Below are 24,383 nucleotides of genomic sequence, written 5' to 3' on the forward strand. Positions count from 1 at the left end.
CTCTCTCTCTCTCTCTTTATTTTTATACAAGTTTCTTGCTGGAGAAGCTTAAAAGTTTGAAAGGCTGATTGGGGGAAGCAGCCTCAGCTGGGGCCACACCCCAATCAAGCCACAGCTGGCCTATAAAGGGGCTGCTAGGCTGGAGCTAGGTCAGTCACTCGCTTGTTGTTGATTGGTGGAGAATGCGGGCATAGGCAGGCCGCCCCCAATACAAGGGACAGGGCAAGGACAGCGGGACTATTGCCCAGAGATGTGAAAGCTACAGGGGATGATGGATCCTGGATACACCGGGGTTGTCTATGCAGAGACCCCAAGTGCCACCCCTGGCTGGGACCCAGTATCAGCACCCCGGCAGAAGGGGGCTGATGACCTGCAGGGGATCCAGAAGACCCAGAAGGGACTATGGGAGGTGCATAGGGCCCTCCATGAACAGTTGGGCCAGCTGGCAAGGGAACAGCGGGCCTGGTAAAACTCCTCCAACAGGAGTTTCAGAGGAACCACCAAGACTGGTGGGAGAAGCCCAGCGCTGGGAACAGGAGGCCCGGGGGAGAGCGCTGGGTGTGTTACAACTGTGGGCAGCGCAGACATGTACAGGCGAATTGTCCCTGCTGGGATGGGGGCAGGGAGCCTCACCCAGGACAGGGGGAGGGACAAGCCCCTACAAGAGGCTCCCTGGCAAGGGAAACCAGGAGGCAAAGAAGGTATTGGGCTTGTGGGTGGTGAGGTCACCTATGGAAGGAGTGCCCTGCCCCAAGGACCACAGTCCAGGGCAACCCAGGGAGAAGCCGGAGCCCAAGGCAGCAAAGGGGCGGCAAGCCTGCTTTGGCTGCCGGGAATGGGGCCACATAAAGAGGGATTGCCCCCTAGGAGGAGGGAAACCTCTGGTGGAGAGGCCTGAGGACCTAAAGGGGTCAGGGACCAGCCAGGTAGCTGCTGCAGGGATGGCAGTAGACCTGCCCGGGAGCCACCCATGGGGGAAGGCGGACCAGGAAACCCAGACAGACTGGGCCCTGCAGGAGGCCAGGACCCAGGTGGGGGTACAGCAGGTAGCAGTGGGAACCCAGACCCTGAAGGAAGAGGGCCTGGGGGACCTTTACCTGCGGGCATGGCTGGCAGCCATGGAGGTGGCCCGCCAGAAGGCGGCCCGCCAGAAGGCAGAGGCTCAGACCCAGAAGATGGCCCAATGCTGGGAGGCCTCAGAGATGAGGCAGGAGGCCCTGGAAGGGCAGCTCTGAGGAACAGAAACCGAGGGTCCCCCCAACCAGAGGGGTGGGGATTGGGGGGGGGTGTAGCGGGGTGCTCACCCCGCTCCTGCCCGGAGTGGTTAAAAGCAGCCCTGGAGATGACATTGGCTGGGGAAAGGCTGATTGGGGGAAGCAGCCTCAGCTGGGGCTAAGCCCCAATCAGGCCACAGCTGGCCCTATAAAGGTGCTGCTAGGCTGGAGCTAGGTCAGTTGGTCTCTAGTTGTTGAGAGGTACAGGCCTGGCTGCTGGGAACTGAGCGGGGTACCTAGAGTAGAGCAGGGCTGCGGGAAGGCCAGAGGAGCTGGGGAGCTCCAGCCTGGAAAACCCCCAGGCTGCAGGCCTTGTTAAAGGCCAAAAAAGGTACTGGGGGTTGCAGAGGGGCAACCCAAGGGTAGGCAAAGGCAGCAGGTCCAAACCCTCCTTGCCGATGATGAGTAGCGATTATACTGCCGTCCGCCCCAGTGAGCAGGGGCCAGATGGTGACTGTCAGTAGCCAAAGACTGAGGCGAGGTGGGGATAGGGGGTTGGGCGTTCCCCAGGGAAGGGAGACCCAGGGAGACTGTGGGGTCAGGGGCAGAACCCTGAGAAAAGGGACATGGAGTCCGGAAGGGGGGGCACCAGAGCCAGAGACAGGTGAGACACTGGCCTGCAGAGGGCACGCCTGAGTGGAAAGAGCTAATTCCCTGGACGACCAGCAGGAGGTGCCGCCGGGTGAGTTGTTGCCTCACTACAGGGCCCCACAGGCAAGATAGGCTTTCCTCTGACAACCTTCTGATTGAGGATCCTTCTGGGGTTTAGGTGTGAGGCAGGTGTCTGGACGCCTGGAGTGAGGCAGCAGCAGTGCCCAGGCCCAGAAGCAGAAATTTAGGAACCTTGGGAAATTTAACCATAGAAATGTTGGTGCTGAGTGAGCAGCCAGGCCGAGGTTTTCTGGATTTCAGTGGCACCTAATTCTGGGAGTCAGGGGTCAAAACCTGGGCTTTAGGCACCTAAGTCCAATTGCAGCTCTGAGTCGTTAATGCAAAACGAAGGAGACTGGCCGTGGGAGAAACTAAGTTCTACTTTATTATTCCAAAGGACGAACAAAGACAGACTCCGTGCCCCACCCACAGCCCAGCTCAGCGGGTACTTTCCTGTTCCATCCCAGCACAGTGCCGCATCCAACTCCCACAAGAACCAACAACAGTGCAACACGTAAAAATGGTAGAAAAGTGGCGAGAAGCCATGAGAGACGCTAGGACCCAGTCACAAAAGGAAACACTCCGAGAGCAGGGAATCCAAAGAGCTCCGGTAGGAGGGATGCAGTGTGGAGTGAGTGGGGCAGAGACAGTCTCTCATGTTCCCACTCAGGACACTGCGGTAGATGGGGAGAGGGTGACCAGCAGGGCTCTAGGGCTCCTCTTCTCCCTCTGTCCTCAGTGATGGGGGTCGGCCTGGTTTCAAGGCTGCCCAAGTCTGTTGACATCCCCGGCTCCCTTCTGATCGCCCAACCTCGGCATCTCAATAGGGGGATGCTGCTCCCCTCCCCCCCCCATCATTTTTGTGGTGTTATTCATGGTCCTTTAGATTGCAGGGGAAGCTTCGCATGACACTCACAGGCCAAGGCTAGTCGCTCTCTGGCTCTGATGCAGCGAGTTCACAGTTCTCAGCCGTCTGGCTCTGAAGAGCAAACCCAGCCATTTCCCAGCTCTGTTCCCCCACCCTCTCCTCCTCCTGACTCAGAGGCGTGATCTGCGCATGCAACCTGCATCAGTTGTGAAATTCCACCCCCCTCCCCAAGCGGCACAGCTGTACCAAGCTAACTTCTGGTGCAGACAGCACTATGGCAACAGGAGTGTCTGTGCTGAGACATACTGACCTTTGCCATTGTTCAAATAAAACTAAACTCACATCACAAAAGGGTAGAAAAAGGTTAAAATAAAATAAAAAAGGATTGTACTGGCCAATGATCATTTGTCTCATTAAGTCCTCAATAAATCTAAGCTACGTCTAAACTAAACTAATATCAAAGTTTGTGACCAAACAGCCTTCTGGAATAGAGAAAAACCCACACTCCAGGGTGGGTTATAAAACACTTTTATGTTCATAAAGTGAAAGAGAATCTGAAGACTCAAAATCAAGAAAATAAATTTTCGTCTAAAGTGGCTAAACTGGCTTCACTTCTTGCCTAATAATTTGGTTGTATTAGTTACAAAAGTTTTAGCGTCGTCATAATAAAAGAAATGAACAAACAAACAAAAACCCTTCCCATCTACAAATGATCTGGACTAGCACAGAAAAAACCTGGAAGCAATTTCACCAATAGATGGAAACAGATCAGGAAGTTCAAACTGTACTTTGAGGTTCTTTGGGATTCCTCCCTTCCCCTCCCTCGCAAGTCTGTGACAATTTCTTCTCCAGCCCTCAGAAGTCTCATGGAGGATCACAGAAATCAAAACTGATTCTTAAGCATGGAGAGACAGGGACATGGTGGTAAGTGGGGGAGGGGTAGAACGGGGACAGGATAAAACTCTCCATTGCTGGGATGGAGGCTGCTGTGTCGAGAGTGGAGCGTGACAGTGATGGGAGAAGGAGGGAATCCCTCGGACTCACTGTCCCTGCTCCCCACTTTTTTAGCATCTGTTTAGCTCTGCTCCCGCAGGGAGAATAATATACAAACACTCAATGCTTTTCAGTATGGCCTGGAGTAATGTGAGGCTATCTGGGAATGAGACAATCAGGCCCCAAAGGGGGAACTCCGGGACGAACGATCACTCTGCTCACGGAGAGGATGGGAATAGCTAATATACTTAGGGTCAATGTGACTAGAAGGAGTGTTGGAGAGTCTGGGAAGATGTGCTAGCTAATCCCAACCATTTTTCTACCAGAGACAGACATTCAGAGGCTGATGCTGCGGAGGCAGAGGTGGGATCTCCAGGCCTCCCACAAAAGGCCTTGTGGGAATCAGCCCCTCTCAGTGGTGCTGTCTGAATGCACAGAGGGCAGGGAGAAGGGGCAGAGGGGGTGAGTGAGGAGAGGCAGCACATCTCTACCCCTGTGCTCTCCCTCACCTCTGATCCCATGATGTCCAAACACTCGATAGCCCCAGCACCCAGCTCTGCCTGCTTCTCAGCTCCCCCAGCCCCAACCATTCAATCCCCAGTTTCCTCCCCATAACCCATTGGTTATGGGGAGGTCCCTTAACGTTTGATCCTGAGGAATTTAGGGAGGGGTTACCAAGCCCCCAGGGACACTCCCTCTGCAGAGAACAGCCCCAGGTAAGTGGGGGAGCCCAGCCCAGGGGCTGGTGGAAGATGGGGGGTGGGGACAGATGTCTAGAGTGAAGGTGGGGCGTGGACCAAGTGTCCTTCTCCTCATCTCTATGGCAGGGGGATCCTGGCTGGGAGGGGAAGGGAGAGGGGGAACTTCAGCCAGGCAGAGGGAGTGTCTGGAGGAATGTCTCTCTCTCCCTTCCCCCACCTGCGGCCCATCAGCTCAGCAGCCAGGGCTGCAGCAGGGAGGAGGGGATGATCGGTGCTTCTCCTCCTCTGCCTGGGGTTTGCTTAGACCAGGCAGAGCCAGAGGGTCACTGACCAGCTGATGATCAGCTGCTGCTGTATCTTCACCCCAGCAATGGGCAGATGGATCCTTGGGAGGCAAATGCCCCTGATGTGTGTGGGAATGAGGAAACGGGTTGGTCACCATGGCCAGCCCTAGTCAGGGCCCTGAGAGAATTTCTGTGCTCTTTGGAGGAGTCTCTGATGTCCAACATGGTGTTAGCTCCACTTGCAGCATTTTCCACACTGAGAACATCTCAGAGGTTTCTTCCTTATGCAGATTTGCAGATGCCTGATACTCCAGGAGCACCAAACGAAGCTTCCACCCCATTCAAGCTCTCTCTGTTGTGTGGATCACTGATGTGTGAGCTCAGATTGAATCTCACACCTTTGTGGATTCTCTGATGTTTAATGAGGTGTGATCGCTGAATGAAGCTTTCTCCACAGGCAAGGCATTTATGAAGTTTAGATCCTGTGTGGATTATCCCATGTTTAATGAGGTTTGATCTCTGTGTGAAACTTTTCCCACAGTCCAAGCACTTATGGGGTCTTTCTCCAGTGTGGGTTATCTGATGTGTTATCAGACATGATCTTTGTGTGAAACTTTTCTCACACTCCAAGCACTTATGGGGCCTCTCTCCCGTGTGGATTTTCTGATGTAAAACAAGGGCTGATCTGTTTGTGAAACTTTTCCCACAGTCCAAGCACTTATGGGGTCTTTCTCCTGTGTGGATCCTCTGATGTGTTATAAGGGCAGACTTCCACCTGAAACATTTCCCACAGTTGAGGCATTTCTGAGGTTTGTCTCCAGTGTGAATTCTGTGATGTGCAACAAGATGAGAACTCCCAATGAAACTTTTCCCACACTCAAGGCATTTATAGGGTCTTTCTCCCGTGTGGGTTCTCTGATGTTGAGTGAGTTGTGAGCTGCATCTAAAGCTTTTCCCACAGTCCAAGCACTTATGAGGTCTCTCTCCTGTGTGGATTCGCTGATGTGTGATAAGATCGGACTTCCAACTGAAGGAGTTCCCACACTCGAGGCATTTATAGGGTCTCTCTCCTGTGTGTATTCTCTGATGCCTTGTAAGGGTTGATCTCTGTATGAAATTTTTCCCACAGTCCAAGCACTTATGAGGTCTCTCCCCTGTGTGGATTCTCTGATGTGTTATAAGGTCTGACTTCCAACTGAAACTTTTCCCACACTCCAAGCATTTATAGCGTCCCTCTCCTGTGTGGACTGTCTGATGTGTAACAAGTGCTGATCTCTGTGTGAAACTTTTCCCACACTCCAAGCACTTATGGGGTCTCTCCCCTGTGTGGATTCTCTGATGTATTATGAGGGCTGACTTCCAACGGAAACCATTCCCACAGTAGAGGCATTTATGGGGTCTCTCTCCTCTGTGGATTCTCCGATGATTAGTAAGGTTTGTGCTGTTACTGAAGCTTTTCCCACACACCAAGCATTTATAAGCTCTCTCTCCTGTGTGGACTGTCTGATGTCTAATAAGGTGTGATCTCCATGTGAAACTTTTCCCACAGTCCAAGCACTTATGGGGTCTCTCTCCGGTGTGGATTGCCTGGTGTGTAACAAGGCCTGATCGCCGTGTGAAACCTTTCCCACAGTCCAAGCACTTATGTGGTCTCCCACCTGTGTGGATTCTCTGATGCATAATTAGTGCTGACTCCCCACTGAAACATTTCCCACACTCGAGGCATTGATAGGGATTCTCACCCGTATGGCTTCTCCCATGGTTATTAAGATCTGAGTGGTTATTGAAGCTTTCCATACAGTGCAAGTATTGAAGAGGTTTCTCTCCAGTATGGATTATCTGATGTATCACAAGGTGTGATCTCAGAATGAATCCTTTCCCACACTGGAGACAGTGGTAGGGTTTCTCTTCCTTGGGATTTGTCTGCTGGACTGTGGGATCCTTGTCTCCTCCCCCGCATTTAATAGATTCATCTACTTTCTTCCTTGGGTGGTTTCCCAGGAGCTTCTCTGACCTGTGCCAATTTCCCCAGGCTTCTTCCCAGCACTGGGAAAAATTCCCTTCAGCTCTTCCCACAAAGGGCCCTTGTGGTTCCACTTCCCCAGAAACTTCTTCATGATGATTCCCCTCATCGTTCTCACTCACTCTCTCATCACCTGCTGGGAGAGAGAGACAATCCAGACAGGAGTCATTGTGCTGTGGAGAAAGAGAATTGGCACCAAGGGAAAACCCAACACACACAAGTTGCGAAGAATCAGCAATTGGATTCTGCCTCCACTTCCCACCCAAACATGCACACAGAAGGAAAGTCGGGAAGGGAACTCCTGCAGCTAACAGGACGGGTGGAAAGATGTGAGCAATATCTGCTGACTACAGCCCTGCTCTGGCTGACATGAAGAACAACTGACGGCTCTTTCTCGCACCACATTTCTGGGATTCTCAACTTTTTCCTTCATTCGTCCGATGGTTTCTTTCAGTCCTCACCTGTGCAAGTGCCCCTTGGGATCTCTTTTTCCTCTGAGGCCTGGAGATCCCGGACCCACGGCGCTTCCCCTCGTTCCAGCCGGGCAATCAAGTCAGGTTTGTGAAGGGGGAATCCTGTGCAAGGGGGGAAATCAGACCAGATCAGGGTGAATGGAAGATTGGGAGTTTGTCTGTCACAAAGGACAATCCATGAGTTGAACCTATCCCGGTGCTGTGCTGGTAGAACATGGAATCCAAAGGGATGGGAACATGGTCACTGAGCTCCCTTGGGAGAGGCAGATGTCTGGGGAGGTGGAGATAATTTTTACGCCCTCACTAGCAGTTCCCAGGATCTGTGCACTTTGGGGGCCTTGCTGACACACACACAGCTCTGGAGTTACCCCTGCAGAGCCCAGAGCCCTCCCCAGGACTGGAGCTAGTCCTAAGGAGGGAGGTGAAAAGGGATTCTGTGCTCAAAATGAGAAACAATACACACAGGACAATACATGGCTTCTCGGCCTTGATAGCTGGAGGAGTGGGGAGGGTTTAGCATGTCCGTTTTGACACTCTGGTCCAATTGAAGGGGGTTTGGAGATGCAAGTCTCTCTCACACGGCAGCTATGGATTATGGAACTCATTCCCCTCCAATCTAACTGATCAGGGAAGAACCTGACCAGAGTTAGAAATGCAGGTCCTACACTTTCTAATAACCAAGGGGGCAGGGATCCCTTACCCAGCGAGGTCACCGTCTCATAGTTCTCCCGCATGACGTCCCTGTAGAGGGCTCTCTGAGCGGGGTCCAGCAGAGCTCCCTGTCCCTGGGTGAAATACACGGCCACCTCCTCGAAGGTCACTGGCATCTGAAACAACAAGAGTCCCCCACTCAGCACCTGCTGCCTCAGCCACAATCCCACTGGTCACATGGGAAAGGAAGAAGAAAAATAAACATCTTGGAAGCTCTGGGAGGCTCAGAAAAGCAGAATCTCCCCGCCCCCCCCTGCTCAGAGCAGCCAGGAGGCTTCAGGGGGTGGGGAGAAGGTCAGAGCTCCTTGTCCCCCCAGCACATGGAGCAGAGCAGGCTCTTCTCATTTCCCACACACCTGCCAGCGACAGGCTGATATGGGAAGCAGAGCTCTGAGCCGTGGACAGGGACAGAAATCTTAACAGCTTCCCTTCGTATTTCACAGCAGTCCCTGGCTAGTGGGTTCAGGCTCCAGCACTGGGAGTCTGGAAAATGTTCCCAGGCCTGCCGAGGGGGGTGTTTCCTGTTTCAGAAATGTGGGAATGTTTCCCTGCTGCCAATGGGCCAGCTCCAAAAATCAGCAGGTTTATCACACCCTGTCTCCTCCCTGCCTCTCCCTCCACCCACCCAGCAGCTCCCTCAAAAATCCCCTACCTGAGCTGGCTCCATCACAGCCATTTCCCTGCCCTGTCTCCTGGAAGACGAGTGAATCTGGAGCGAAATGTGGACGTGATTCCTCAGCCTGTTGGGGCAAGAAGGGCAATGGGGAGGGGTGTGTGTGTTCAGAAGGGGCTTTAGTCCATGTGACACCCCGATTCCCCCCAGGCACTCTTCCTGCAGATAGAGGCTCTGGACTCTGCCATGCTGGGAAGAAACCCAGTTAGTTTATTACCATCCAGGCCAGGCCCGTCCCAGCAGAACTAAACCCACCCAGGGCAGTTTTAAACTCTCCCCGTAACAGCATCTCGGTGCCAAACTCTAGAAAAAGAGCAGAATCAAAGGAGTCACTTTGGGGGATTGCCCTACAGTGTAGTGCAGTCGTCACCAACCAGTGGATCCTGGAGCCTCTAAGAGTCAGTTGTGATCACTGGCCACTAAATGTCCGGCAGTGCAGCGGGGCTAAGACAGATTTCCTGCCTGCCCTGGCCCCGTGCCACTCCTGGAAGTGGCCAGCAGGTCTCTGCTGCGCAGCCCCTGGGGAGGGTGGGGCAGGGGGGACAGGGGGTCTTAGCTCGCTGCTCCTGTCTGCAGGCACCATCCACGCAGCTCCCAATGGCCGGGAACGGGGAACTGCGGCCAATGGATGCTGCGGGGGTAGTGCCTGCAGAGAGGGGCAAGGCGCAGAGTGCCCCCCCCCCCCCCCCCAGGGACGTGTCAGCCGCTTCCAGGAGCGGCATGGGGACAGGGTAGGCAGGTAGTCAGCTTTAGCCCTTCTGCACTGCCGCCCGAGGTAAGCGCCACCCAGCTGGAGCCTGCACCCCGCACCGACTCCCACACCCCAACCCCAGCCCTGAGCCCCCTCCTGCACCCAAACTCCAGCCCAGAGCTTGCACCCCTCACGCCCTTCTGCACCCCAACCCCCTGCCCCAGCTCAGCCAAGAGCCCCCTCCCATACCCCAAACCCCTCAGCCCCAGCCCACACCCCCTCCAGCACCCCAACCCCCTGCCCCAGCCCAGTGAAAGTGAGTGAGGGTGCGGGAGAGCATGGGACGGGGGCGGGGGTGGAGTGAGTGGGGCAGGGCCTCAGGGAAGGGGCAGGGTAGATCCTGGGTTGCACTTAAATTCAAAAGGTGATCTTGTGTGTAAAAAGGTTGGAGACCACTGGTGTAGTGTAACCCTCTCTAGCCCCTCCACCCCCAGACACACAAAAATTCCCACAGGAGTAGAGAGTTAAAGAAACCCCTATGACAACCCAGTTTCTGTTTCTCTGCCCCCTTCCCATCCTCCCCAGGCCCAGCCGGGGGGCCAAACCCCCACAATCTCTGCCCTTCAGAGCCCAGCCATGCTTGCCCCAGCCAGTATATCTGCACCCCCTTTCCCCCAGGCACAGGGCCCCTCCTTGCCCAAATACCTGCACCCCCATGCCCCCAAAGCCCAGCCACAGGGCCCCCCTTGCCCAGATAGCCGCCTCCAGCCCTCAAACCTCAGAGCCCAGGGTTCCCTCCCCCCCAGCAGTGTCGTCTATGGGTACGTCTTCACTACCCGCCGTATTGGCGGGTAGCAATCAATTTATCCGGGATCAATATATCGCGTCTCATTAAGAGAGGGGAGCCACGGCCATCGATCCCGCGCCGTCTGGACCCCAAGTAATTCGATCCAAGATACTTCGACTTCAGCTACGCTATTCACTTAGGTGAAGTTGCGTATTTTGGATCCATCCCCCCCCCCAGTGTAGACCAGCCCTATGTGTGAGCTGGGAACTGCTGGGTCCAGCAGCCCCTAGTGGCAGCTAGCAGCATTTCAGCCCATTTCTGTGGAGGAAAGGANCCCCCCCCCCCCCCCCCCCCCCCAGTGTAGACCAGCCCTATGTGTGAGCTGGGAACTGCTGGGTCCAGCAGCCCCTAGTGGCAGCTAGCAGCATTTCAGCCCATTTCTGTGGAGGAAAGGACATTCTGCGTGCACATTTAATTTCTGCAAAATTCTGCACCGCGCAGTGGCACAGAATTCCCCCAGGAGTAAAGGTTACATTCAGGAAAGGGGGAGATTTGGGGGCATAGGTGAAAAGAAGGGGCCAAAACCCAGGGAAGGGCTAGCAGTGGTATAGAGAGGTTCCCACACTGCCTGTGGTACTTATGTGGCCCCGTCACCACAGTGTCTCAGTGTTTCACAAGGTCTAACCTCCTCAAGCCCCTCGGTGAGGTAGAGCAGTGCTGTTATCCCCATTGTACAGATGGGACACTGAGGCACACACAGACTAAAGGCCAGATTTTGAACAGTGTTTAGGCAGCTAGTGGGATTTTCTAGAGTCCCTAGAAGGTTAGATGTTTTGTAAACCCCACTAGATGCCTAGCTGCACCTTCGGGTGCCTAAAATCCTTTGAAATTCAGTCCCTAAGGCACTGGCCTGATGTCGTACATGGGGGGTAGAATCCAGGTCTCTCAGGGCCAGCTCCCAATCTACTGCACCTATCTGCTGCATGCTGCAGAAAAAGAGGACTCAGAGATGGGAGCAAAATATGGCAGCCGGTTCTCTGAGACTCCAGCAAATGGTCCCAGGCGATTGGGAAGGACATCCTGGTTGACAGCATGCAAAGAAGCAAAGAGGTCAGGAAGGATGAAGAGAGAACGAGAGAGGAGAGACAATCACTGAGCCCCAAAGGGGTGGCACAGTCTTCCCCAGGCTGGGATGTAGAGCAATAGCTGCTGTGCATTTTTACATTTTAACTGAAAAGCATTTTGTTTTGTCATTTTCTGTTCTGCGTTGGCGAAAAGGAAGGAGTGAGAAAGTGTCGTAGGTGTGTTCCTGCCTCAAATTCTTAGGGTTGCAGCTGGATCCAGGCCAATTCCAGAGCAAAGAACCGAAATAGCATCCTCAGAGTCCATAAAGTCGCCGACTGTCATGATTTGTATTATTCACTGGGCATCCACCTGTGTGCTCAGCACAGTTCAGAATATACCAGTAAATACAGTCTCTGATCCAGTGTGTAGCCCTGGATAAAATGACTCTGCTATTTAAGTATGAAGTGCATAGTTATTCAGCACATCTATGAGTGAAGGTGCTGCTTTACTGGATTAAGGACTAGATTTGACTTTCCAACTTTCTTTCAAGAGGAAGAGCTGCCCAGAGCTCCTGGGCCTGTTTATTTTCCTTTCCTGCCTGCAGTGGCCTTGATACACCTCAGAAGTCTCATTTTTTCCCCTCAACTTTGAAATCTGGAATTTTCTTGGTGTTTGGTTTTAAATATTCTCCTGTGAGAACTGCAACTCAATCACTGGAGTGTTGTGTTGAAGGGCCTTCTAGAAAGTAACTAGCCTTTAACCAAAGTGAAAGCAGCATGGCCAGTTCTCGTGATTTTGTCATGAGCCTCAGGAGAATGATTGTTTTCCTTAAAGCCCCAGCTTCTGGAGTCAGGTGGAAATGTGATGATTTCAGCCTTCCTTCTTAAAGAAAAATGACGTTTCTAGCCCTAATGGCTGTGGAGAAAGTTTCAAAATGAGACACCCCCCCCGCAGTGCACCCTAAACGCTCAAATAGCAGAAGGCGAATAAAAAACACCAAATCTATTATTTGTACACAACCTCACAATTTTAAAGCCAATCTCACAATTTTTGAATGTTGGGGGTTGACAATACTGGGAAAGTGACTTTAAAGTGTCAGTTTCACGCCTGTTTAGAGTCAGTTTCTAGTTAAAAGCAACAGAGGGTCCTGTGGCACCTTTAAGACTAACAGAAGTATTGGGAGTGAAGAAGTGAGGTTCTTACCCTTGAAAGCTTATGCTCCCAATACTTCTGTTAGTCTTAAAGGTGCCACAGGACCCTTTGTTGCTTTTTACAGATTCAGACTAACACAGCTACCCCTCTGATAGTTTCTAGTTATTATTTGTAGTGGAGTAACACCCCTAGAGCCCCAGGCATGTGCAGTATAAACTCATAGGGTCTTGACCTAGGAGGATGTTTCCAAAAGTTAAAGGATCTGTTCCAGCCCTGGTGAACTGCAAAAAAAGTGATAGGAAGTAATCTAGATTTTTCTACAATTGTTTCAATTGTTGTATTCAAGAGTTACTAAAAACTCAGATTTCAGAGTAACAGCCGTGTTAGTCTGTATCCATAAAAAGAAGAACAGGAGTACTTGTGGCACCTTAGAGACTAATAAATTTGTTAGTCTCTAAGGTGCCACAAGTACTCCTGTTCTTCTTTTTAAAAACTCAGAATAGACATTAAAATTCCCAAACCTAACCCGTTTCCCTTTCATAGATTCATAGATTCATAGATTATAGGACTGGAAGGGACCTCGAGAGGTCATCGAGTCCAGTCCCCTGCCCGCATGGCAGGACCAAATACTGTCTAGACCATCCCTGATAGACATTTATCTAACCTACTCTTAAATATCTCCAGAGATGGAGATTCCACAACCTCCCTAGGCAATTTGTTCCAGTGTTTAACCACCCTGACAGTTAGGAACTTTTTCCTAATGTCCAACCTAGACCTCCCTTGCTGCAGTTTAAACCCATTGTTTCTGGTTCTATCCTTGGAGGCTAAGGTGAACAAGTTCTCTCCCTCCTCCTTATGACACCCTTTTAGATACCTTAGGTGACTTGGCACAACATGAGAACATGTTAGTATTAGAGCTGAGTGGGTCTGATATTTATTGACTTCTCTTTTTTTAATGTAAGAATTAGATGTGGTGTGGCTGTCAGCTAAGTTCTAAGTTATTGTCTGCAAAAAAACCCCTAGAGTTTTCAGGTGCCTAAGTAGCCCCTGGAATCACAGTTAAAGTTGCTCCCCACACCAAATATCTGAACTGGCTCCCGTGAGAGGGGTTAGTCCCCTGCCCACTCACTCCCCAGTGCTTGTTTGACCAGATCCAGAGGGAAAAAATTTCCAGCTGCCTTGTATCTCTCCCCACCCCTCTGCCTTCTCCCTGCCCCCGGCTCTCCCTTCCCCAGCCAGTCTGCCTTTGCTCTCAGTCTCCCTCCAGCCACCCTACATCCCCCCTTTCCCCTGCATCGCCCCATCATCCCTGCTCCCTCCCCTATCCCATCCTGCCCCCTGCATCCCCATTACCCGCCTCCTGCCCCCATCCCTGTTCTCCGTCCTGCCCATATATCCTGCGTCTTTGTATCCTACTCCCCCCGCAGCCCGGGTGGAAAGGGCCTGGGGGGGGGCACCGCTCCCCAGGGTCTCTTACCTTCCCTCCGAGCGGGGCCCCCCTGGGGCTGGGGGATCTGCCCTGGGAGAGGCTCCTGGGGAGCAGCGGGAAGGGCCCTGCTGGAGATTCCCCTCTCCCGGCTGCAGCCCGGGCTCCGGGCTCCCAGCACCAGCCGCCGGGGCTCGGGGATCTCGCCAGGAGCCTGGAGCCAGAGTCCCCGCAGCGGCTGCGAGTCACTTCCTGCTGCCGGGCCTGAGCCCAGCGCCGCCTCCCAGCTGCTCCTGGGTCCTAGCGATCAACCCATCAGGCTGCAGCGTTTCTGGTCACAGGCTACATTAACACTGCTAAAAAAAGGTGGCGTTGTCTGGACCGGGTGAGCCAGACTTGTAGGTGACAAAAGGCAAAAGGAGGGAGAGAGAGGAGAAGTAAGGTGGGGAAGGAAAATGATGCGTGAGTGGAAGGGTGACAGCAGACCCCCAAGTCTCACATCCCAGGGGGAGTTCAGGATTTAGCCAAAGCCAGTGGAGTTGAGGAGGTCGGCTGATTCCCCCTCTCTGGTTAGCTCTGCTCAGGTCCTCTTTCAGGATCAGGATGATGAGAGCCCGATAGTGCCATGCTGGGTCCCAGGAGACAATGGGTGTGAGACATACCCCAGGGTACAACGTACAATCTGGACTGTTGAACTGCTGAATTCTCCATCCCGGGGTATCTTTCACACTGCTTCCCTGTGTGAACAACAAACCTATCCAGGCTCTGATCCCACACAGCCACTAGCATGCAAAGTCACTCCCAGCTAGACAGTACTGAGTGCCACTAGCCAGTGGCTCATGAAATAAACTACAGAGTTACATAAATCAGTTCGCTAGTCCCGGCCTTGCACCCCAGAAATGTGAGCCTTGTACCGCCCAGTTCGTTCACTGTGCTGGACAAGCTCATTAATTAGTTTGTCATCCCCACAGAGGATGCTGATCAGGCAACAGCCTTGTTATCTCAAGTGAAATTCCCCAAACACGTCCATGAAAACACACCCGTTGGGATAAAACCATAAAACAAGTTTACTAACTAGAGAAAGGTAAATTTTAAGTGGTTACAAGTGATAAAGGTATAAAAGGTCTGATTTGGTTACAACAAAAATAAATGGTCAACATGCATTTAAATTTTATCAACCTAAGTAAGATGCGAAGCCAACAGTTTTCTCACCCCACTCAATGTTGCAGGCAATTCTCAGTTCTTAGTACCCAAGCTGGATTTCCTTCCAGCCTTGGTCTGCCCTCCCCAGTCCACTGCTCCTGTTGTCTTTCAAGCCATCTTGTTGCCTTCCAAAAAGATGGGGGAGAAGAGGTAAAAATGGAGGCAATTCTCCCTTGTGTTTTTATACCACTCTCCTCTTTGAGGTTTACCCCCCCCTCCCCCAGCTGGGGGGCAGTCATCAGACAATGACTTTTCATATGATACCTCACAAGGCATACTTTGGACAAGATTTATCATCATTTTGTAAAAGTGGTGACCATAACAGTGTAGAACAGTGGTTCTCCAATTTATTTCATCGGGCCCCCTTCTTTGTGTCTCTTGCAATTTAACCCCCCAACCCCACAAGTACATATATTGCCACCCAGCTCTGAAGGCAGAGTGGAGAGCAGTGGCTGCTGGCCAGGTGCCCAGGTCTGAAGGCAGCGTCGCCGCCAGCAGCAGCCCAAAAGTAAGGATGGCCATGTGGAAAGTGATTTTTGCCAATACTACTGTTCACAGCAGACTTATGACCGCATTGCCACCCTTACTTCTGGGCTGCTGCTCCACCTGGGATTGTGAGGGAGAAGGAGAGCCCGAGCCTGGGTAGCAGGGCTCCGTCTGTCCCCTTTATCCCCACCTCCCAGATGTGCACGGCCCTTCGTGCACCCCAGCAGCCCGGGGTTGCTAGCCAGTGCTCTCTTTTTAAAAAAAAACCACACAGGTCACCCTCCCTTGACACATTCCTGTGACTCCCTTGGGAGACATGCCCCATAGTTTGAGAACCACTGGTGTAGATTAGTCATAGTGGGGACTGGCAGACAAGATGGTAACACCTGCTCCTTTTTGTCCCTGGGATCCCCAGAGAAAATGTCCAAGCAGGAGAGCGAAGCAGATCCCATTAACATTAACCTTGCAAGACACATTTTAGTGATTTCAGCTATAAACATTTCCTCCCATTTCCACAAACTTTCAGCTCCTGCCCCAGTGATTGCAATGGGACTGAACTAGAATTAGGCAGGTGGTGAAGTTGTGAGAACAGGGGCACTGGGCTGAAACAAGGCTCAGGGATCAGAATCACGATCACACAACATGTGAGTGTATCTCCTGCAAACAGACCTAGATGCCAATGGTCTGATTCGCCCCTCACAACAACTTCACACTGGTGTAGACAGGTCACATGACTCCAGTGGGATTACTCCTGCCTAGCACCAGGGTGAGGGACAGGAGGATGAGCCCAGGAGCCCAGTCAGACTGTTCCTGATTTGTACTGAGGTCAGGGAGGGAGGGAGGCACAATTTTTCAGTGAGTTTTATCTCTATGGGAAGTTTGAGGAGCCTGTGACAGGGCAGGGATGAAGTTGGCTGGGTGACCTCACTGTGCATTTCCATCCCTGATCACGTCTGCATCACCTTTACCTTTAACCTTAACTCTGCAGTTGGCAGCCATTTCATGCAAAACAAAGGAGACAGGGAGTGGGAGAAACTAAATTGTACTTTATTATTCCAAAGGACAAGCAAAAGGCAGATTCCTTTCCCCACCCCTAGCCCAGCCAGTTCAGTCCCAGCCCAGCCCACTGCTCCACCCAACTCCCCCATGCACTAGCAACATTTACACACTCTGAGAAAATTGCCAAGAAACCATGAGAGGTGCTGGGAGCCCATCACAAAAGCAAACACACCGGGAGCAGGGAATCCAAAGAGCTCAGGTTAGAGGGATGCAGGTTGGGGTGAGTGGGGCAGAGACAGTTGCTATTGTCCCCACACAGGACACAGTGGTAGATGGGGTCGGGATGACCAGCTGGGCTCCAGTGCTCCTCATCTCCCTCCGGCCTCCACAATAGGGATCTGCCTGGCTTCAAAGCTGCCCAGGTCCCCTGTGACATCCCTGGCCTCCTTCTCATCTCGGCCCAGCCTCGTCCTCTCAGCAATCAGGAGACGCTGCCCCTTCCCCACAACATTCCTCTTGGGCAGGATTCACAGCATTTTACAATTCAGGCACCACTTAACCAGACACTCGCAGGAGAATTGCTGTCTCTCACTGGCTCTGATGCAGCGAGTTCACAGTTCTCAGCCTCAGCTGCCTGGCTCTCAAGAGCAAACCCAGACGTTTCCCAGCTCCGTTTCTCCCCCACCCTCCTGATCCCCCACCCTCTACCCCTCCTAGCTATGTCCCACATCACTGCAGGCCAGGCGGTAACTTCCTTCCCCATTTCAGTGTCTGCCTCTTGGAGTGTGAATGTAGCTCGACCCTCAGTGTTCGTGCTGAGGGATATTGATAATTGTCATTGTTCAAAGAAAAAAATTAACAAGGCGTAGAAAAAGGTTAAAAAATTAATTGAAAAGGACTGTTCTTGCAAATAAACATTTGTTTCACAAAGCCCTCAATAAATCTGAGCTACATCCGGACAGACTAATCTACTATCCAAGTACATGACCAAACAGCCTTCAGGAACAGAGAAAAACCCACAATACAGGGTGGGCTTTAAAACATTTTCACATTCATAACATGAAATCCCAGAGAATCTGAAGACTTAAAATCCAGAAAATAAGTGTACCCATTTTCTTCTAAAGGGGCTAAACCTGCTTTACTTCTCGCCTCATTATTTCGTCGTGTTACTTACAAAAGTTTTAGCATCCTGAAAATAAACCAAAAACTCACAAACCAGCTTCCCATCTACAAATGATCTGGTCTAGCCTAGATAAAAACTGGGAGCTATTTTACCAAGAGCTGGAAACAGGGCTATAAGATCAGAAAGGTTAAAATGTGCTTTCAGATTCACTTGGATTCCCTTCCTGGTTTGTGACACTTCCTTCTCCAGCCCTCAGGGGTTCTGACTTAGGATCACAGACATCAAAACTGTGATTCTCAGGTATGGAGAGCCAGGGACATGGTGGTAAGTGACACCTTGGGAGGGGGAAAGGTAAAATGGAGACAGGATAAAACTCTCCACTGCTGGGACAGAGGCTGCTGTGTGGAAAGTGGAGGGTGATGGTGCTGGGGGAAGGAGGGAATCCCTTGGACTCACCCCATTGCCCTGAAATAGCACAGATGCTAAAACACCACATTTTACTGTCCCGGTTCCCACTTGGTTAGCATCTGTTTAATTCTGGGCCATAAGGGAGAAAATGTACAAATACTAAATGCTTTTCAGCATGGCCTAGAGTAATGTGAGACTATCTGGGAATGAGACAATCCAGTCCCAAAAGGGGGAACTCAGGGACTAACGATCATTCTGCTAATCAGAGGAGGGGGGGATCAGAATAGATAAGATGCTCAGGGTGAGTTTGTCACGCTCTCTGGAGTGGTTCACAACTATGAGTGCCAACCTACGGGCAGACTGGCAGAAAACCAGGCAGACGCCCCAAGCTGGTGATGTGTTCTGTAATTAGATTTCACCAAACTAGTGACAAATGTGAACTCCTGGATCACTATCCCAGTCTTACCCTAGACTCACAGACAGCCCACTTTGACTCTCCAGTCTGTCTTGCCACCCAGACAAACTGGACTTTGCGATAAAAGGTCATGTAAACCAAAAATCACATCACATCACATTGCTCCCAGTCCCAGGAGACCAGTCACTTACCCCAGAGCAATTGGTACCCTACATCCCACACCAAAGACAACACAGGCAGCCAGTTCTATAGTAAACTAACTAAAGGTTCATTATCTAAGGAAAGGAAGTGAGAGTTATTGAGAGGTTAAAGCAGGTAAAATATATGCATAGGTGAGTCACAGTTTCTAATTCCAAAGGGTGGCAGTGATTTAATAAATTGCCAGTTTCCCAAAAGTCTTTTCAGGGTACCCACATTGTCTCTGGAGAGCTTCGCTTTCTATCCGGTACACTTCCCTGTAAGAGTCCAAACAGTCCAGAGATAAAGGATCTTTCCTTGAATCTGTACTTATGGCTTCTGCTCACACACAAAAAAAGGCTGATAGGGTCACTACCCACGTGGGCTTTTCTTCTCATGACAGAGAGTGAGGAACGCATTTTGATTCTTTGACCTCCAATCCTCATGCACAACGCCCACTTGCTTTGAAATTAGCTCTTTTCTGTTAAAGTTCTTCATTTGCATTCCACAAGTTATCTTCCTCGTTTGACGGGTTATTTATTTACAGGAGTATACACAATGGAAATGTTTGCTACTACATTATAACAAGATATAGTTAAGTGAAAACAAATCTCATTAGTTGTCATGAAGTTTAAACACCAACTACACTCTTACACATTTCACAATCACTTTGATCTATCCTAATACACAAGTGAATTGGTCTAGGGCTCTGGTCCCTGACTGCCAGCGTCAGAGAGTTTACACCAGGAAATCTGGTGGAGGGTCACAGAGATGTGCTGGCTAATCCCAACAACAAGACCACTGTGACCAGCCCTAGTCAGGGCACTGAGGGAATTTCCCCCATATATGGAGGAGTCTCTGGTGTGCAGTATGGAGTTAGTGCCACCTGGAGCATTTTCCACACTGAGAACATCTCAGAGGTTTCTTCCCTGTGCAGATTTGCAGATGCCTGATACTCTACAAAACCTTACTGGCTACACGGAGGCCAAAGCACAGTTCCCTTGAAGCAACCCAGCCTTGGGCTCCCTCCCAGACAGCCCAGTGAAATATGATGGGAATTACTGAAAATCTTGTTCATCATATAAAAAGTTCTACCAATTCCAAAGGATCGGAAACATTACCCACCAAGTTCATGAATACTTCAGTTCTTACCCAAATACATGCTTACACCCAATTCTTATTAACTAAACTAAGATTTAATAAAAAGAGAAAAGAGTGAGAGTATTGGTTAAAAGATCATTATACATACAGACATGAATAGAGTCCTTAGGGCAGTTTCACTGCAGAGATGGTGCTTTAGAATTGCAGAGTCCTTTTCAGAATCATTTTATCAGGTTATAGTCCTATGTCCAAACGTTTAATATCAGGGGGGTCCAGCTGGACTGGAGATCTGTCTCACAACTCAAACTCCGCCCCGAATAAAGTTTAAGATCTGAGATAAAAGGATCAGGTCCCAAGAATTTTTCTAGAGATTTTTGCAGCCTCTCGTCAGCAGGCAGTCCTTGGGTGAACAATAGGCTTTTGAAGTAAGCTTCTATTTCCTAAACATCGCAGGTAAATAATTACAAGGATTAACATAAGGTAATTATCCATAAAGCAGTTCATAGACAGTTAACCACAAACTTTAAAGAGGCATACAGACAATGACATTATTACACCCAAGTTTAATCTAAATGTTAATATTCCCTTTTGATCTCTGACTTAACAGAATACAGCCCTAGACAGGAACCGTTTGTTTACATTGTTAACCTCTAACAAGATAAAGGTAAACATCAACTACTACAAAAGGAACAGGAGTACTTGTGGCACCTTTGAGACGAACAAATTTATTTGAGCATAAGCTTTCGTGGGCTACAGCTCACTTCATCGGATGCATGCAGTGGAAAATACAGTAGTAAGATATATATATACACACACAGAGAACATGAAAAAATGGGTGTTACCATACACACTATAACTAGAGAAATCAGTTAATGTGAGCTATTACCAGCAGGAGAGGGGGGAAAAAAACAACTTTTTTGTAGTGGTAATCAAAAGGGCCCATTTCCAGCAGTTGACAAGAAGATGTGAGGAACTGTAGGGGGGGGAAATAAACATGGGGCAATAGTTTTACTTTGTGTAATGACCCATCCACTCCCAGTCTTTATTCAAACCTAATTTAATGGTGTCCAGTTTGCAAATTAATTCCAATTCAGCACTCTCTCGTTGGAGTCTGTTTTTGAAGTTTTGTTGTTGTAATATTGCGACTTTTAGGTCTGTAATCGAGTGACCAGGGAGGTTGGAGTGTTAGCCAACTGTTTTTTGAATGTTATAATTCTTGACGTGTGATTTGTGTCCTTTTATTCTTTTACATAGAGACTGTCCAGTTTGGCCAATGTACATGGCAGAGGGGCATTGCTGGCACATGATGGCATATATCACATTGGTAGATGTGTAGGTGAACGAGCCTCTGGTAGTGTGGCTGATGTGATTAGGTCCTATGATGGTGTCCCCTGAATAGATATGTGGACAGAGTTGGCAACGGGCTTTGTTGCAAGGATAGGTTTCTGGGTTAGTGTTTCTGTTGTGTGGTGTGTGCTTGCTGGTGAGTATTTGCTTCAGGTTTGGGGGCTGTCTGTAAGCAAGGACTGGCCTGTCTCCCAAGATCTGTGAGAGTGATGGATCGTCCTTCAGGATAGGTTGTAGATCCTTGATGATGCGCTGGAGAGGTTTTAGTTGGGGGCCGAAGGTGACAGCTAGTGGCTTTCTGTTACTTTCTTTGTTGGGCCTGTCCTGTAGTAGGTGACTTCTGGGTACTCTTCTGGCTCTGTCAATCTGTTTCTTCACTTCAGCAGGTGGGTATTGTAGTTATAAGAACGCTTGATAGAGATCTTGTAGGTGTTTGTCTCTGTCTGAGAGGTTGGAGCAAATGTGAGTGTATCGTAGAGCTTGGCATGTAGGTAAGTATAGCGGTCAGTAGGTTTCTGGTATAGGGTGGTGTTTCTGTGACCATCGCTTATTTGCACTGTAGTGTCCAGGAAGTGGATCTCTTGTGTGGACTGGTCCAGGCTGCGGTTGATGGTGGGGTGGAAATTGTTGAAATCATGGTGGAATTCCTCAAGGGCTTCTTTTCCATGGGTCCAGATGATGAAGATGTCATCAATGTAGCACAAGTAGAGTAGGGGTGTTAGGGGATGAGAGCTGAGGAAGCGTTGTTCTAAGTCAGCCATAAAAATGTTGGCATACTGTGGGGCCATTCAGGTACCCATAGCAGTGCCGCTGACTTGAAGGTATACATTGTCCCCAAATGTGAAATAGTTGCGGGTGAGGACAAAGTCACAAAGTTCAGCCACCAGATTTGCCGTGACATTATCGGGGATATTGTTCCTGACGGCTTGTAGTCCATCTTTGTGTGAAATGTTGGTGTAGAGGGCTTCTACATCCATAGTGGCCAGGATGGTGTTTTCAGGAAGATCACCAATTGATTGTAGTTTCCTCAGGAAGTCAGTGGTGTCCCGAAGATAGCTAGGAGTGCTGGTAGTGTAGGACCTGAGGAGGGAGTCTACATAGCCAGACAATCCTGCTGTCAGGGTGCCAATGCCTGAGATGATGGGGCGTCCAGGATTTCTAGGTTTATGGATCTTGGGTAGCAGATAGAATACTCCTACTCGGAATCCTAGGGGTGTGTCTGTGCAGATTTGCTCTTGTGCTTTTTCAGGGAGTTTCTTGAGCAGATGGTGTAGTTTCTTTTGGTAACCCTCAATGGAATCAGAGGATAATGGCTTGCAGAATGTGGTGTTGGAGAGCTGCCTAGCTCTACTACTATACTCTACTACAGTTACCATCTTCTTCCAAGTCTTTAACAATAAAAGTTTAAATTTCAAAGTTCTAGTCTATCTAATGTGGAATGGCCCTAATTACCATTTAAACACTTTTCAAACATGTCTCTAAAAGTTGAATATGGGTCAATTATTCTGCAAGTTTCTTAACCCTTTCTGGCCATGTGTCACAGAAGTTTAGATCCTGTGTGGATTCTCCCATGTTTAATGAGGTGTGATCTCTGTGTGAAACTTTTCCCACAGTCCAAGCACTTATGGGGTCTCTCTCCTGTGTGGATTGCCTGATGTCTAACAAGGGCTGATCTGTTTGTGAAATTTTTCTGACAATCCAAGCAATTATGGGGTCTCTCACCTGTGTGGATCCTCTGATGTGTTATAAGAGATGATCTCTGTGTGAAACTTTTCCCACAGTGTAAGCACTTATGGGGTCTCTCTCCTGTGTGGACTGTCTGATGTTTAATAAGGTCTGACCTCCGTATGAAACTCTTTCCACAGTCCAAGCACTTATGGGGTCTCTCTCCTCTGTGGATAGCCAGATGTTTAACAAGGTCTGACCTCCATACAAAACTTTTTACACAATCTAAGCACTTATGGGGGCTCTCTCCTGTGTGGACTGCCTGATGTTTAACAAGGGCCAATATATTTCTGAAACTTTTTCCACAGTCCAAGCACTTATGGGGTCTGTCTCCTGTGTGGATTACCTGATGTTTAACAAGGTCTGACCTCTGTATGAAACTTTTCCCACAGTCCAAGCACTTATGGGGTCTCTCTCCTGTGTGGATTGCCTGATGTTTAACAAGGTCTGACCTACGTATGAAACTTTTCTCACAGTCCGAGCACTTATGGGGTCTCTCTCCTGTATGGATTGCCTGATGTTTAACAAGATCTGACCGCGTTATGAAACTTTTCCCACAGTCCACGCACTTATGGTGTCTCTCACCTGTGTGGAATGCTTGATGTTTAACAAGGTCTGACCTCCATATGAAACTTTTTCCACAATCTAAGCACTTATGGTTTCTCTCTCCTGTGTGGATTGCCTGATGTTTATAAAGGGCTGATCTGTCTCTGAAACTTTTTCCACAGTCTAAGCACTTAAGGGGTCTCTCTCCTGTGTGGATTGCCTGATGTTTAACAAGGTCTGACCTCTGTATGAAACTTTTTCCACAGTCTAAGCATTTATGGGGTCTCTCTCGTATTTGGCTTATCTGGTGTGTAATTAGTGCTGATTTCCAATTCAAACATTTCCTGCACTCAAGGGACTGATTGGGTTTCTCTCCTGAATGGCCTCTCCTATGGTTATTGAGGTCTGAGCGGTTATTGAAGCTTTCTCCACAGTCCAAGCACTGAAGGGGTTTCTGACCAGTATGGATTGTCTGATGTGTCACAAGGTGTGATCTCAAAATGAATCCTTTCCCACATTCGAGGCACTGATAGGATTTTTCTTCCTTGGGATTTGTCTGCTGGGCTGTGGGATCCTTGTCTCCTGCCCAACATTGAATGGATTCATTCACTTTCTTCTTTGGGTGTTTTCCCAGCAGCCTCTCTGACCTTTGCCAATTTCCCCAGGCTTTTCCCTCTTCCAAGCACTGGAAAAAATTCCCTTCAGCTCTTTGCACAAAGGTCCCCTGTGGTTCCACTTCCCCAGGAACATGCTCATGATGATTCCACTCCTCATTCTCACTCACTCTGTCATCACCTGCTGGGAGAGAGACAATCCAGACAGGAGTCATTGTGTTGGGGAGAAAGAGGAATAGCACAGAGCGAAAACCCAACATGCTAATGCTGTGAAGACTGAGTAATTGGATTCTGCCTCCACTTCCCACCCAAACACTCAGAGGGATAGAAAGATGGGAAGGAAACTCCTGCAGCTAACAGGACGGGTGGAAAGCTGTGAGTGATATCTACTGACTACAGCTCTGTTCTGCTGTCTACAGTTCTGTTCGGTGAGATGAGGAAGAACTGAGGGCTTTTACTCATACCAC

At 49.9% G+C, this 24,383-nt stretch overlaps 1 protein-coding gene across 1 annotated transcript in view; it reads right to left on the reverse strand.

Moving 5' to 3' along the window:
- Positions 1-2,286: 2,286 nt before the first annotated feature.
- LOC117887099 (zinc finger protein 585A-like) overlaps positions 2,287-24,383 on the reverse strand; it is a 47,979-nt gene continuing 25,882 nt past the window's right edge. The window contains exons 5-11 of the mRNA XM_034789341.1: positions 22,573-24,100; positions 15,563-15,581; positions 13,824-13,912; positions 8,631-8,718; positions 7,968-8,094; positions 7,256-7,369; positions 2,287-6,930 (exon numbers count right to left, since the gene is read on the reverse strand). Coding sequence (XP_034645232.1) covers positions 5,054-6,930; positions 7,256-7,369; positions 7,968-8,094; positions 8,631-8,718; positions 13,824-13,912; positions 15,563-15,581; positions 22,573-24,100 — 3,842 coding nt within the window. The 3' untranslated portion in view covers positions 2,287-5,053. The remainder of the gene's footprint in view (positions 6,931-7,255; positions 7,370-7,967; positions 8,095-8,630; positions 8,719-13,823; positions 13,913-15,562; positions 15,582-22,572; positions 24,101-24,383) is intronic.

This window comes from Trachemys scripta, chromosome 14 (assembly GCF_013100865.1).
Source record: "Trachemys scripta elegans isolate TJP31775 chromosome 14, CAS_Tse_1.0, whole genome shotgun sequence".
Lineage (NCBI taxonomy): Eukaryota > Metazoa > Chordata > Testudines > Emydidae > Trachemys > Trachemys scripta.